A 14,974-nucleotide genomic window follows, 5' to 3' on the forward strand; every position below is an offset into this window, starting at 1 on the left:
AATAAGAGCAAAGTGGACAGATAAATGACTGAGGCGCCAGCAACCTGGCTCCTGATACCACTCCTGCCATGAATTAGCTAGGTAGCTTTGATAACTTGCTGTGATTTCTCTGGGCCTCAATTCTCAATCCCTCATCTGTTATGTGAGAGCCCTTGACCATTAAGGACCCTTTCCATGTTCAAAATGGAAAGAAAAAAATAAACAATAGAAGAACAGACCCACTGATTTATTTATTGCATTATTACAATTGATTTGACTATTTATCTAGTCCAAAGACACTTATTGTGAGCACCTCTGTAGCCTATTCCTGTGCTACTTGTGTTCCTGAAATTGGACAGGGATATTTTGGAAAGAGAGAAAGCCAGATTCACCAATCCACCATCTTCCCTTCTTGCAGGGGGGATGGGAGGAGAGGGGTAGAATTCACTAAACTGAAGGAGAGATGAGATATTGGGAGGATTAGATGGGGGAGATACTGTTGCCCCTCCCCCACATAGAATAGGCTTTCTTGACCTCAGCATGATTGGTAGCTGGACCTGCTCATTATAGATTGCCTAGCAGAATCTCTGGCCTCAACACATTGGGTGTTAGTAGCATCCTTCCCCTATTTGTGATACCCAAAATGTCTTCAGACTTGGCCCCCTGTCCCATGAGGCTGATCTTGCCCTAGTTGAGAACCACACCCTGATAAGGAACTACCTAAGTGTCAAGAACTGTGCTAGATGCTGAGCAAACAAACACAGACTCAGTCTGTCCTCATGGAGTTGTTCTCCGACATAAGTGCATATCTGAGTCACTTAGTGGCCTTATTGAAGCTTAGATTGCTAAGCGCCATCTCCACATTTCTCATTCAGCAGGACTGGGTGGGGATGGAGGATTTGAAATCTGTAAAGAATTCCCTGGTGATGCTGATGTTGCTGGTCCCCCAGGACTACACACTGAGAACTACTGAGCTAGGGGATCCCTCCTGCAGGGAGGTGGTGCTCACTGCAGCTGCAGTGGCCAGGGAGACAGAAACTTGTTTCTCAGCCAACAAAATGAATTCACGCTTTCCAGATTCCAAAATCAGGTCCCCCAAAAGACTGCATAGCCCACAGTCAATGTGAAATGTCACACAAAAAAAAGCAAGTAGAGAACTCCATAAGCTAAAACAGTAACAGTAGATGGTCAGTGTTATAGATTAATTTTGGCTTCCTTCTGAATTAGTAGAGTAATGGTGGCCAGCACCGCAGCTCAATAGGCTAATCCTGCCTGTGGCGCTGGCACACCAGATTCTAGTCCCAGTCAGGGCGCCGGATTCTGTCCCGGTTGCTCCTCTTCCAGTCCAGCTCTCTGCTGTGGCCCAGGAGTGTGGTGGAGGATGACCCAAGTCCTTGGGCCCTGCACCTGCATGGGAGACCAGGAGAAGCACCTGGCTCCTGGCTTCGGACCAGCATGGTGCGCCGGCCGCAGCATGCCGGCCGCAGCGGCCATTGTGGGGTGAATCAACGGCAAAGGAAGACCTTTCTCTCTGTCTCTCTCTCTCTCTCTCACTGTCCACTCTGCCTGTCAAAAAAAAAAAAATAGAGTAATGGTTAGTGAATGGGCTGGTCTAAGGAAGTAACTATTACCGACTGTTAGGGTCCCCATGGATTCTGAACTCCAAACAACTGCAAAAAAGCTTTTGCAACCTACTCATTTGTGAGTCAGAGACATTTCTGTGTGCAACAGCAAGAAACAGGCAATTCACAGACACCTAAACTCACACATCTGGCCTGATTGACACCAGCTCTACTCTTTCTTTCCAGTCTGCCTGCTTCCCAGCTTCACCCTGTACCTTTGTCTGATGGCAGTGACCCAGCCCACTGCTGCCTATCAGAGCTGACGCATGGGGGCTTCTGTATTAGTCATGCAAAACTGTGAGTTCCTCTAGGGACAGAAGAGTGCTATTTCCTTGTGCTGTGGCGATACTACCAAATACTACATTTTCTTTGAAAAGTGTCAAACACCCTCTGACGGAAGTGGGGTGTGGTGTTAAACTAGCACCGTGAAGACAGGAGTGTTCTTGCTACTGGTATACACAGGAGTGATGATTCACTTTGTGAATTCTTGTTCTGTCTCCAATACAAAGTCCATGTTCACTAGGAACGTTACTGTATTAATTGAGTAAAAAAACAGGAAAGAAGAGCCCCAGGCTCTCAAAGCTTCCTGCCCTGATCCCCATTAGGCTGGAAAGGGCTACTCTACTCTGAGTGCCCATGGTTACTTAGAACAGGAGCCTGTCATATCCATGAATCCTGAACCAGTGCTACACACCACAGTGTGCAGGGTTAGCAAATGCTTATTAAGTCATGGCCAAAAAAACAAAAAACCACTTGGCCCGTAGTTTAGATGTGTTAGGGCCATGTCAAATCACAGAGCAAGCTACCATCTATATTTTCATTAGAGAGATAGTCTAAAGACATTTTGGAAAAGTCCTGTGTGATCATAATAGCTACCTTTTCTACCAAGCCCTGTGATAAACACTTTCCATGGATTAATTCATTTAATTTGTCTAAGATTATACCTTGGATAGATAATGAAGATGCTTCTGTGCCATTCTCAGCTCTGTGAGCTCCTCTGTGTGTTAGCTCATCCTTGTCTCCCCATGCCTTTTGGTATACAGAAATTTTATCCAATGATGGGGCCCCATGCCCAGAGATTTCAGCTTCTCCTATCAATCAAGATGTCTTGACCAAAGGGCCTGGAGTTGGCCTACCTGATGCAGATGATGTAATTTTGCTCAGTGAGCACCTAACTTGGCAGGAAGAAACGTTACACTAATGCATCAGGAAGATTAGCATCACGCAGGGTCTCACTTAGAGTTTCTGGATTGGCATGAGGGTAGAGCTACAGAGAAGATACCTTGGCAGAACACATTTTGGCACAATTCATTTGCTTTTGAGGCAAAGTGGTATCTTTGCACCTACTCCATGATTACCCTATTATTAGAAAATGAGTGCAAGGCGGATGAGTCCCTCCCAAGTCACAAGATACAGTTGACTTTGTCATAGACTTTTGTCACAGAAATCCTCATTCATGTCAATTGGCCACCTCTAAAGTCATGACTGGCTAAAGTATGGCAGTGAGGTCACATGTCCTGATGATGCACTGTTAGCATTACTCACATGGGCAGTGGTGATCGCAAGTCCAAAAGAGAACTCACATTCTTCCGAGAAACTTTCAACTTTGTTTATGTGACCCCTGGGGTAGAAAGATAGTTCTTTAGATCAGAGATACTAATAAAGAGAAACATCACATTGGTTAAGGTTTAAGGTGATTCAGAAGAGAGGATACCTGAAGGCTGCTGGGAAAGCCCATGCCTGTAGTCGTGAGAAGCCCTTCATAAGCAAGAATGGGCAGAGCAAAAAGATAGGCTAGAGGGAAGTCTCTGGGCTTTCACTTCCTGCCCGACCTAAACTTCAAAGACATTTTCTAACAATACATTATTGATTAGTTTGGGTGGAGACACTTAGTAATCAAGGCTGGAAATCAAGGTTCTATCACCAGTTGTCCGAAGCCCTTTGCACAGACTTAAAAACTCTAGCAGTCACAAAAATAACCCCTCCTACACCCACTCACCCACTTTTCATCTTCCTTCTTTTTTAAAAAAGCTTATTTATTTAGGTAACTCTGAAAGACAGTTACAGAGCAGAGATGCAGGAGAGTCTTCTATCCACTGGTTCATTCTCCAAATGGCCAAAACAGCTGGAGCAGGGCCTACCTGAAGCCAGGAGCCGGGAGCTTTTTCCGGTCTCCCACATGGGTGCAGAGGCCCAAGGACTTGGGCCATCTTCTACTGTTTTCCCAGGCCATAGCAGAGAGCTGGATCAGAAGTGGAGCAGCCAGGTCTCAAACCGGCATCCAGATGGAAGCAATTTCAGGAAGCAGCATTACCTGCTGCATTACCTCTTCCTTGTTCTTCACATCAGTAGCAGTGATATTATCATAAGGTGGAGGGGAAAAAAGTTAATATCTAAGGTCAGGATCAGAACTCTTTTAAGAGATGACCTTTAGCTTGGCTGTGCCTGCAGAGGCCTTAAATATGTGTGAACTCAGTTGACACCATGAGTCAGAGATGAGCCGTCCAGGTGAGCACAGCTCAAATTAGCACAGCATTGATGATAATGGATGGTGATTAAATTCTGGAGTCACTTATTACACTGCACATGATAACTGAAACAGGAGCAAAGATGTGTAAGATAGACCTGCTATCTCCATAGAACCCAAAATAGGAGCCTAAATACACAGATTCCTGTTTGGCTAAATATATAAAGTCTTATAAAGAAGTAACCAATTATATCCTTTTTATTTTTATTATGGGAAAGAGTGCAGGGAGTCATTTAAATTGGGTTATGGAGCAGAAAAGAATTTCTGAATGGGATCAGCGCTGTGGCATAGTAGGCTAAGCCTCTGCCTGTGGCGCTGGCATCTCATATGGGAACCTGTTTGAGACCCAGCTTCTCCTCTTCTGATCCAGCTCTCTGCTAATGGTCTGGGAAAGCAGTGGAAGATGGCCCAGGCTCTTGGACCCCTGTAACCACTTAGGAGACTTGGAAGAAGTTCCTGGCTCCTGGCTTTGGATCAATCCAGCTCCAGCCATTGCAGCCATTTGGGGATTGAACCAGCAGGTGGAAGAGCTCTCCGTCTCTCTCTTTCTCTGTCTGTAACTCTACCTCTCAAATTAATAAGTGAATCTTCCAAAGAAAAAAATTTCTGAATGAAGCAATATCTAAATGGGTCCTTGAATATGGAAAAGATTTTGAAATATGGTAATTATGCATAAATGGAGATGGATAGAGCATTGAATAAAGAAGAAATTCAGCAAGCTACAAGAAAACCAGATAAACTGGGAGTCTGACCAAGAATTCATGTTGTGTGGAAGGCCAAGGTGAAACTCATACCTGGAGGTTTTAAAATAACAATTCAAAAATTACAAATTGACTCAATGGAGACTAGGATGGTTTTCTTGAGGATCAGTGCAATTTGATTGGTTATGCATTAGTAGGACAATCATTCAAATAGTGCCAGAATATTACTCATGTTTTCCATGTGCTTTACTTTCTAGATATTTCAAGTTCAACTTTCACACTGTTGTCTATGAGTGGAGGGAGTCATTAATGTTTGCAGGTCAGGAAGACAGAATCAACTCTACAACAAATCCCACTTCATTGCTAGTTCTAATGAGTGGTTGAATGTTAGGCTTGTGTTTCTTATGTCCTTGTGAATTGTAAAAGGCTATTTTAAGATATTATATTCAGTTCTTATTACTGTAATTCACTTTTGACACTATTATTTAACCTCTTTTTTGATTTTAATTTTTATTTTTTCTAGACAGGCAGAGTGGACAGTGAGAGAGAGACAGAGAGACAGGTATTCCTTTACTGTTGGTTCACCCCTCATTGGCCGCTGCAGCTGGCGCACCGTGCTGATCTGAAGCTAGGAGCCAGGTGCTTCTCCTGGTCTCCCATACAGGTGCAGGGCCCAAAGACTTGGGCCACCCTCCACTGCCATCCCAGGCCACAGCAGAGAGCTGGACTGGAAGAGGAGCAACCGGGACAGAAGGGACAGAATCCGGCACCCCGACCGGGGCTAGAACCCGGGGTTCTGGCACCGCAGGCAGAGGATTACCCTATTGAGCCAAGGTGCCAGCCTAACCTCTTTTTATTATTATTCTAACCTGTGGAAGTCCAAGCAGTAGGTAAAACACTACCCAATTATGTGAGTTCTCGTTAGTTATCAACTTTATCCTGTATACATCACAAGGAAAGTTATTTTTTATTAAAAGTTACAGTAGTCACTTTAACCTAAGAAGCCTTTTTATGTCATAAGGAAATACAAATGCTTATATGTTAATTGTAGTTTAGTTTTCTAAAGATTTTATGAGCTGCTGGTGATCAAATTTGGCTGAGCAGAGGCAGCTGGAAGCCACTGAATGATTTTGTTCTCATTCCCAAGTTTACTACTGATTAATCTGCATTCTCTCCTCTACATGTCAGAGGTTTTGATAGAAGGGCTGATACTGTTGTTTGATTTCTGTGAACCGCACCCTACCACTGAAACATCTCCAACTACATTATAGCAATACAGAAATATTTTTAAATCAAAGAGCATATTAGTTCTTATTTCATTTGCTGCAGAGGAAGAGAATTCTATGTATTTTTTTCAGCTGATAAGAGTATACAACACCTATCTATGGGATTTGTCCCCACCAAGTTGAATAATTGTGGAGGGTTCATCAGCCTAGGTAAATAGGTGAACAGTGCCCAGTGAGTGAGGAGATCAGCATTCTCAATTCAGTGCATGATAGTATGTGACCTAAAACACACTACTTAGCACCTGTAGTTGATAATAGACTAGTGTCACATATGCTAAACACAAATGAGATAACACATAAAGGTGAGAGCATTGAATTCATAAGAGGAAAGATCCTTTGTAAGTTCACAGTACCTATAGATGGTATTCTGCAATTCAAATAGCAAAAGCCTGGAAGATTTAGATGGACAACCTGATAGCCATCATCTTAGGTGCTAGCTTCGAGTCGGCTCTATGAGAAAGTAAGGTGCATTGAACAACAGATATTTGTAGGATCTTATGGGAGCTCAGTGCAGTAGCAGAATGCTGAGGAGGGCCACATAATTCAGCCAAGATATGCTCCTGAAAAAAAAAACTATTTCTGCTCTCTTCTTGCCTTTTTTCAGTATATACCAATAATGTCAAGAACATCCATCAGGAAACCTATCAGAGTTGTAATAATAATAATAACTAACATTTATCAAGAGTGTACATGTGTCAGCCCCATTTTAAGCACCTTGTGTGTATTTGCCTCTTTAAATACTCATAGCCCTTTGAGACAAATAGCAGTATTAACAGCATTTTCCAAATGAGAAAGCAGGCTTAGCAAGGTTAAATCACTTCAGCAGTTGAACTTGTGAGGTCATCAATCTTCTGACTGTAATAGGTGCTGGGATGTCTCCTTTGTTGTCAACTTCCTCTATAACTGTCTGCCACTTAATTTGGCCATGGCATACCCTTGCAGATAAAACAAATGCATCAGAAGAAGAGGGCATGTAAAAGGTTGGGTTTGAAAATTAGCTCCCTTAGAAAAATACATTGAACATTTACCACTTATCAGAGTGGGCAATTAGCTCTGGAGGCATATAGATGATTAAGACATGATTGCTGCTCTTGGAATCTATTGACTTGTTAGGGAAGACAGCAGGAACCAATAAATCTAATAAAGCATTCAAGGGAAGTATGGCAGTGTGGGCACCAGTATTCTATCTCTCCCTCCGACCCAGAAGCTGAGTGACCAAAGGAATATGGTAATAGAGGAAATCCTTTGTCTTTCCTGGGGACTAAGGCAGTAAGACACTCCATGTATTCACCATCAAGCAAACATATTCTTGCTACATATATTGCAGATGAGACCAGAACAACTTCTATAGTTGGAGTCAAGTCAAGTTCCTCTTCTGAATTTATGAGGCATCTCGAGTATTAAACAAAGGACATGCTGATGGGGTTCTTCTAAGTCCCCCACCTGTGAGGGCTGAAAGTGAGAGACACACACTGAGAGCAGTACCACATTCCACTCTGACTTTACAAATGCCAAGGCAAACAAATTATGACAGGTGCTGCCTGGCTGTGTACCTGGGGAGCTGTGAGAGCCTGGAGGGCTGAGTAAGCCCTCCCACTCCCACTCCATATGTGTTAGGGGGAAGGCAATGGAGGAGGAGGGAAGAAAGGCTTCAAGTGGGAGATGGAGGCTGAGAGAAAGCTTGAAAGAGCCGGCGCCGTGGCTCAATAGGCTAATCCTCCACCTTGCGGCGCCGGCACACCGGGTTCTAGTCCCGGTTGGGGCGCCGGATTCTGTCCCGGTTGCCCCTCTTCCAGGCCAGCTCTCTGCTATGGCCAGGGAGTGCAGTGGAGGATGGCCCAGGTGCTTGGGCCCTGCACCCCATGGGAGACCAGGAAAAGCACCTGGCTCCTGGCTCCTGCCAGGATCAGCGCGGTGCGCCGGCTGCAGCGGCGGCCATTGGAGGGTGAACCAACGGCAAAGGAAGACCTTTCTCTCTCTGTCTCTCTCTCTCACTGTCCACTCTGCCTGTCAAAAAAAAAAAAAAAAAAAAAAAAAAGAAAGAAAGCTTGAAAGATGGATGAGGTGAAAGGATGGAGTGAAATAGGAAAGCGTTCCTGGGAGAGAGTGCAGTTTGACTAAAAGTCTGCAGCCCTGAAGCAGCATGGCAAGTTGGATAAACAGCAGCAATTCTGCAAGATCCTAAGAGAGATCTTTCAGGCTGCAGGTGGAGATGCAACTGGACATGAGAGATGCCTGGGATTGGGCACAGATAGAGTGAGGCAGAATTGAGCTAAGGCAGAAATGAAGGAGGGACAAGAGCTAAAACAAGTTGATGGCAGGGCAGATGTGAGGGCAAGGATAAAGCTGAAGCAGAGGGCTAGACTGGGAGCCACTCACTAACCTGGTGAAATAAAAGAAGGGGCAGATTTCAAAGGGAGTCCATAAGGGTCCCCTTGTAGATGTCCAGGGAAGAGTGAGAGATGTGATTTGATTCCTCAGATGGCAGGTCTCTGGAGGGACCCGGCCCCTGCTATCAGGAACAGGTAGCCAGTCAGTCTTCTTGTGAACTTGTTTCTTCTTGCAGAGTGCAAGACTACCAGGCACAGAGAGTAATGATGAGACTGACTGACATTTGCAGTCCATGGAAGACAGAGTCACAAGCTTAGTTCTCAGGCATTTGGTACACAAGGAAATTCCTTTTCTATTTTAACAGCCAGGGAAATACCCCCTTCTCCCTGCTGTCACCTCTGAGCACTAAAAGGCAGCCTTCAAGAATTCTATATGTTATTTCCATCCTTGTGTGCTTAGTGCACATCTTCTTCACCCTTGATACACATGTGTGCATGTATTTATATCCATACAAATGTCATTTCTGTCTTCTGCATTTCAGATCACATCATGGTGATCAGACCTTTAGAGAAAGGAACATCAGTTTGGTTATCAAATGGATGCATGCATCGGGTTAGTTATCAAAATGTTTATGAATGAGTATGCAGGTGAATCTGGTGAAATGGCAAATGAGTCCGCATCGCTTGTTAAATAAGAAATCACCAACGGGGAGAGAGGATTCTGCTTAGTTCCTCCAAACTGTAACAGAAACCCTGGTAGCCCTAGCGGTCTCCATCTCTCCCTGGGACACAGTTTCCTGAATGTGTGTTGAGCTGCTGCCGCTGCTTTCTACCTAGTTAGGACTTCAACCTGGAAATAGCAGAGCACGAGTGACAAAAGGTCAGAGTGCTGGCAAATCAACAATCGCTCCGGCCTGAAATCTGAATCCATTACTTACTCTTACTTCTATTAAGGGAATCGCGACTGAGCCCAGAACACAATGAGTTTTCCTGAGATTGATCTAGAAGGCCCACGTGCCCCTGGGGAAAAAAACAGCCTCTCAAAGAAGTTCTCTCTAGAGGACTTTCACCTGTTAGCCCAGCTCTGACCCAAGAATTCTAATTGCAGAGGGGGAAGGGAGCCTTAAACACAAATCTGTAAGTCATCTTGCTGCTAATTCAACAGTGTGATACATGCAGACTGTGTTCCTGAGGCTAAGGACACCCAACAAATCAGGACGTTGATAGCTGCTTTAGTTCATCGCAAGGTAAACTTTGCAAACTGTTCAGGAAATTAGGGCTTTCTTTCTTTCCTTTTTTTTTTTTTTTTTTTTGGAAAAAATATTTATTCGAAAGGCAGAATGATTGAGAAAGACATAGGTATTTTCCATCTGCTGGTTGACTCTTCAAAGAGCCCTAATAGCCAGGGAGGGCTAGTCCAGACTGAAGCCAGGAGCCAGGAGCTCTATGTGAGTCTCCCACAGGGGTGGCAAGGGCCCAGGTGTGTGGGCCGTCCTCTCCTGCCTTCCCACATGCATTGGCAAGAGCTGGATCAGAAATGGAGCAGCCATTATCTGCTTATCTGCTGTGATAAGGGATGCCGCATTACCGGCAACAGCTTAGCTCACTGCACCACACTGCCAGACCCATGGACTTTTTTAATATCCGTGATTTGAACAGTGCCTCTTGAGAGCCCCTTGTTTGTCTTTCTAGGCTCAAAAATGCCCAAAGATCACCAGCCTTTCAGAGAACTGCTTTTCTGGATTGGCAACTATAGGCTCAAGATTTCCGCCTGTGTTACTGACTCTCACTTCTGGTTTCCTATCATCCCAAATAATTTTCTTCCTTAATTCAAAGGCAGAGATGACTGCCAATACTTTGTATTCTCTTTGACTAACTTCAGAAAGCTGGAGGAAATTCATGGAGATAAAACGGTTCAAGAAGAGTAAGAAAGAAAATAACTTCACTGAGTACAAGATGATAGTTTCAGATTAATGAGAGCTCATGGAAAAGTAGGTTAAAAAAAACTGTTTTAATAAGATGAGTGGCCAGAACAAAAAAAGATGCAATGGCAGATGAAGTATCAGACTAGAATCCTGGGATCTGTAGGCAACACTATTGATCATTTTCATCTAAATCTCAAAGAAGACATGACTATTAGTTTTTTTTTTTTGCATTTATGATGTATTTTGTTTATCCTTAAACCGTAAAGCACTATTTTATGGTGCTCAATGATTTACTAGTTTTTAAGTGGCTCATAACATTCAAAGGCTTAGTGTGTGTGTGTCGGGTGTGTGTGGGAGGGGTGACTGAGAAGAAAGCAATCCTTTTTGAAAATATCTCAAGTAAGGGTCAGCTGTTCAATGCCTAGAGCCAATTCCATTACACACAAAAATAGACCGTGTAAGAACTGTGTGGTGTCATATTTAACTAGTGTGACTAAAATAGACTCTCTGTTTATAAACTCATTTTCTGATTACTGTGCCTTATTTCTTGGGCACCTCCTTGAATAACAGAAAAAATAAATAAAATGTGCACCTATTAAACCAACCCCATTAGACTGAGTGGCATTAAGTCTTTACTTTATTCTCATTGATGAGGCTGAGTCCATAGTTCCAGAAAGCCTCTTCCCTCGGCAAGTCAGTGTGTGGTTCGGGGTGAGTTCAGCAATGTTTTTGCAGAAGAGGAACTAAAAGCATTTGCTCAGATGGATAGCTGACCTATTTGAGGCTCTGGCTGTTGGCGATAAAACACTGGTTTCATGGAGATGGGGCAGCAAAAATAATACATCTCCTAGCCCCTAAACAGTATTTGTCTTTTGTCATTTTCCAGGGAGCAACTATGTCACCATTTCTTCGGATTGGTTTGTCCAACTTTGACTGTGGGTCCTGCCAGTCTTGTCAGAGTGAGGCCATTAACCCTTACTGTGCTGTGCTTGTCAAAGAATATGTTGAATCAGGTAAGATTGAGTGGGGCTTTGGGGAGAGGGAGGAGGAGGATCTTGCTATAAACTATGTGTGAATCAAGGCCTTCTAGAACCTTCAAGGTCACATGGTTCAACAGTTGAGGACCCTGAAGCCCCAGGAAGCCTTGAGGGTACATGCTTAGTGATGACTTGGAACTAGAATCTGGTGACCCCCTGTTTGGTTTCTTTCCTGCTACCATTTTTCCCACATGAACAAAGGAAAGGAGAAAGGTGAATTGAGGAAATTGCATGAGGATTTAATTGAAAAGAAACTTAATGAGGGAAACTAGAACATGGTTGGGGGCAGCATTATGGTGTAGTGGGTTGAGCCTCACTTGTGACACCAACATCCCATGTGAGTGCTGACTTGAGTCCCCGCTCCTCCACTTTGGATCCAACTCCCTAATATGCATGGCAAGACAGCAGTGCATGGCCCAAGTACTTGGGTCCCTGCCATCCATGTGGGAGACCAGGAAGGGCTTCCTTACTCCTAGCTTCAGCCTGACCCAGACTTGGCTATTACATCTATTTGGGGAGTGAACTAATGGATGGAAGATCAGTCTTTCTCTCTCTGTGTCTCTCTCCATGTCTCTCCCTCTCTATCACTCTGCCTTTTAAATAAATATACGAGTAATCAAGTAGAACATGGGACCCATGCTGACAAGCCTGGTTGCTTTAAATGTTTGTAGGCAGATTAAGATCACACGATCATAAGATCAGCTCTGATGACTCCAGGCTGCAACTTTAGTTAAGCACATATGAAAATTACACAGGGGCCAGCACTCCGGTGTAGCAGGTAAAGCCGCCACCTGCAGTGCTGGCATCCCATATAGGTGCCGGTTCAGGTCCCGGCTGCTCCACTTCTAATCCAGCTCTCTGCTATGGCCTGGGAAATCAGTAGAGGATGGCTCAGGTCCTTGGGCCCCTGCACCCGCATGGGAGACCTGGAAGAGGGTCCTGGCTCCTGGCTTTGGATTGGCTCAGCTCTGGCCGTTGCAGTCAATTGGGGAGTGAATCAGCGGATGGAAGACCTCTCTCTCCCTCCCTCTCTCTCTCTTCTCTCTCTCCCTTCCTCCCTCTCTCTCTCTCTCTCTGCCTCTCCTCTCTGTGTGTAACTCTGACCTTCAAATAAATGAATAAATAAATCTTTTAAAAAAAGAAAATTACAGACTCTATACTTAACCATTAGAATAAAAAAATTCAGAAAACTTTTTTTCTACTTACATGTCTGTGAGAATGACAGAATAATCATGTTTTGTCAACCGTAAATATTTTAGGTAGTTCATGGTGAGGGGACAAGGTGAGTCAGCCACCCATGGATTTATAAGATTCTGTTAGAGCAGTCCTATTCCGCAGAGCATCTCTCCATTGCTTCCACTCGCCTTGATCGCTGCCTCCGCATTTTAAGACCCTCATGAGGCAGGTGTGCAGGTGTTTGGCCTAGTGATTAAGGTGCCTATTTGGATGCCTGCATCCCATGTTGGAGTGCCTGGGTTCCAGTTCCAGCTCGACTTCTAATTCCAGCTTCTTGCTAATGTACACTCTGGGAGGTAGACATGATGGCTCAACTAGTTGAGTTCCTGCCACCCATGTGGGAGACCTGGATTGAGATCCTGGCTCCTGGCTTCTGCCTGGCCTAGCCATGGCTGGTGCAGGCATTTGCGGAATGAACCAGTTAGGTGGGAGATCTCTATCTGCCTGCGTGTGTCCTCTCACTTGTATTCTAATTCTCTCTCTCTCGCTGTCTCTGCCTCTTTAAAATAATAATAAATTTTTAAAAAGGGATTCTATGGACTTCCCAAGAGAGAGAGGAGAAAATTTATATCCCAAGACCTCCCCAGCCCCATAACCTTTTCCTGTTTCCCTCCGTCTTTCTTACCTTAGCAGACACTTCCTCAAGACATATGATTGCCACTGATGCAGGTTTGCAGTAACTCTAGGGACTATCACAACTTATATGCACCAGAAATGTTGATAGGGAGCCTGCTGTGAGAGTGCTGGGGCTCGAGCCCAGAGGAAAATAAGCAAACAAGCTTGTGGGGTAGGGGTGGTAGCAATAAATGAAACTACAGTAAGTAGTAATGATAAGGGCAGTGAAGAAAATCAAGGTTGGAAAAAGAATAAACAGGAGGATTGGGGTTGGAAATATGTGTGTAATTTTATGCAGCATATACCAGAAAAGGCTTCTAAGGGGGTTGCATTTGCAGATGCAAGGGGAAACTGAGTCAGGTGCTCAACCTCTGGCTGGATGCTTACTGCTCAGAATTCTGGGCTTCCAAATCCCAGCATGTTGGCTTCCCTCCTTCCAGCAAAGACATTTTGCCTCATGACTGCCTCCATCCTTGCAGACACTCTGAGTACATCAAAGCCAGAGACACCATCTGAATCATCTTGATTTCCCTTCTTCCTAGAGTTCTTTTCCTGTTTAGTTAAAAAGTGAGGATGCCAGTTGCTCCCAACCTACAACCTTTCAAATGTCACAGGCATCTTTGAAGTGGAAAATGTCTGAGTGTTTCAAAGCCGCTTTTGACTTAATGGGTCTCCTAGATCCAGCCCTCTTTATAACCTCAGGTCTCACTGACATTTGCCTCCTGAGAGCCCTTTTTCCCTTCTTCTTCTTTTAACCTTGCCTTTGAACTTGGTCTCATCAGTCATGTGCATCCACAGACCTTGTCAGAAAAGGAGGAAGCTATTTTTCTAAAAGATTAGGCAGTGGAGTTGGGGGCAGTGTGGATGTTTTGGTTTTGGTTGTGGTTGGGTTCAGCAGAGAAATCGCTGGGGACACTCTCGTTCAAGTATGACTTCTATAGAATTTAAGCACGTTTCAACCCTCGGGGTGTGCAGCTGCATTTTCCATGACAATTCCGCAGAGCAGGGGCAAGCAGGCAGCAGCAGTATCAGTCTGGGAGCCTTTATGCCTGGAAGTAGATAGGATCCTGGTTCTGGTCCTCCTTTCAGGTAATTTAAACCTCATGAATGAAAATGTGAAAAATCCTTTGCTGCAGGAATTTTTCCCCTTCTGCTGATGTGGAGAGTGAGAACAGAGAAGAGGAATTATTTGAAAGGAAGCTTTACATCTGTTGAGGGAAGATGTTGGTGTGATCTTGAATACTGCCATTGGGTCCCGAAAAGCCCAATTTCTAGTTAAGTTTTCTTAATCAAGCCATCAAAATCTTCCCCTTCCTATGCCACCCTTGACTGTATCATAGTTCATACCTCTACTAACCCAGTTCACCTGAAGTTCTGAGTTTCAGCTGAGCCATCTCCATGTGTAGTCCAAAAATAAGTAGTAATTGAACAAATGCCAAATGCCTGTTTTGTTTTAGCATTGTGCATAGAGGAGAAGGGGCCAGCAGGAGTTAGAGCCGCTTTATATTCCTGCTTCAAGTGGATTTTCCCCTTTGGCTAAATTTGCCAGTTAAAGTGCTTATTATCACAAGAAAGAAACACTCAAATACAGCTGCAGTTTTCTGCTTCAAATATGATTAAATAATAAATACCAGAGAGAATCCAATGTGGATTGAAGCTATCACAGAACCATTCACTCTCATTAGTGAAGTATTGCCCTGTCGCCTGGTGACTTCT

General features: G+C 44.2%; 1 protein-coding gene and 1 long non-coding RNA gene across 16 annotated transcripts in view; one reads left to right on the forward strand and one right to left on the reverse strand.

Annotated features, from left to right (window-relative positions):
• The window catches only part of PRKCQ (protein kinase C theta), a 152,861-nt gene that overhangs the window by 47,506 nt on the left and 90,381 nt on the right, over window positions 1–14,974 (forward strand). For 8 of the 15 annotated variants that reach the window (XM_089312362.1, XM_089312361.1, XM_051821580.3 and 5 more), the window contains exon 2: window positions 11,257–11,383. In XM_089312362.1, coding sequence (XP_089168488.1) covers window positions 11,372–11,383 — 12 coding nt within the window. In that variant the 5' untranslated portion in view covers window positions 11,257–11,371. Of the gene's footprint in view, window positions 1–9,387; window positions 9,693–10,855; window positions 11,082–11,256; window positions 11,384–14,974 lie in introns of those variants that run through there. The other 7 variants (XM_051821576.3, XM_070055777.2, XM_070055775.2 and 4 more) reach the window with 4 other exon arrangements.
• LOC149122681 (uncharacterized) lies at window positions 212–4,033 on the reverse strand. The gene is made up of 3 exons (XR_016219781.1): window positions 3,743–4,033; window positions 3,147–3,222; window positions 212–1,545 (listed from the first exon to the last, which is right to left on the reverse strand). It is a non-coding gene; the product is annotated as an uncharacterized LOC149122681 (long non-coding RNA).

This window comes from Oryctolagus cuniculus, chromosome 13 (assembly GCF_051225735.1).
Source record: "Oryctolagus cuniculus isolate XC-2025 breed Fujian yellow rabbit chromosome 13, ASM5122573v1, whole genome shotgun sequence".
Classification (NCBI taxonomy): Eukaryota; Metazoa; Chordata; class Mammalia; order Lagomorpha; family Leporidae; genus Oryctolagus; species Oryctolagus cuniculus.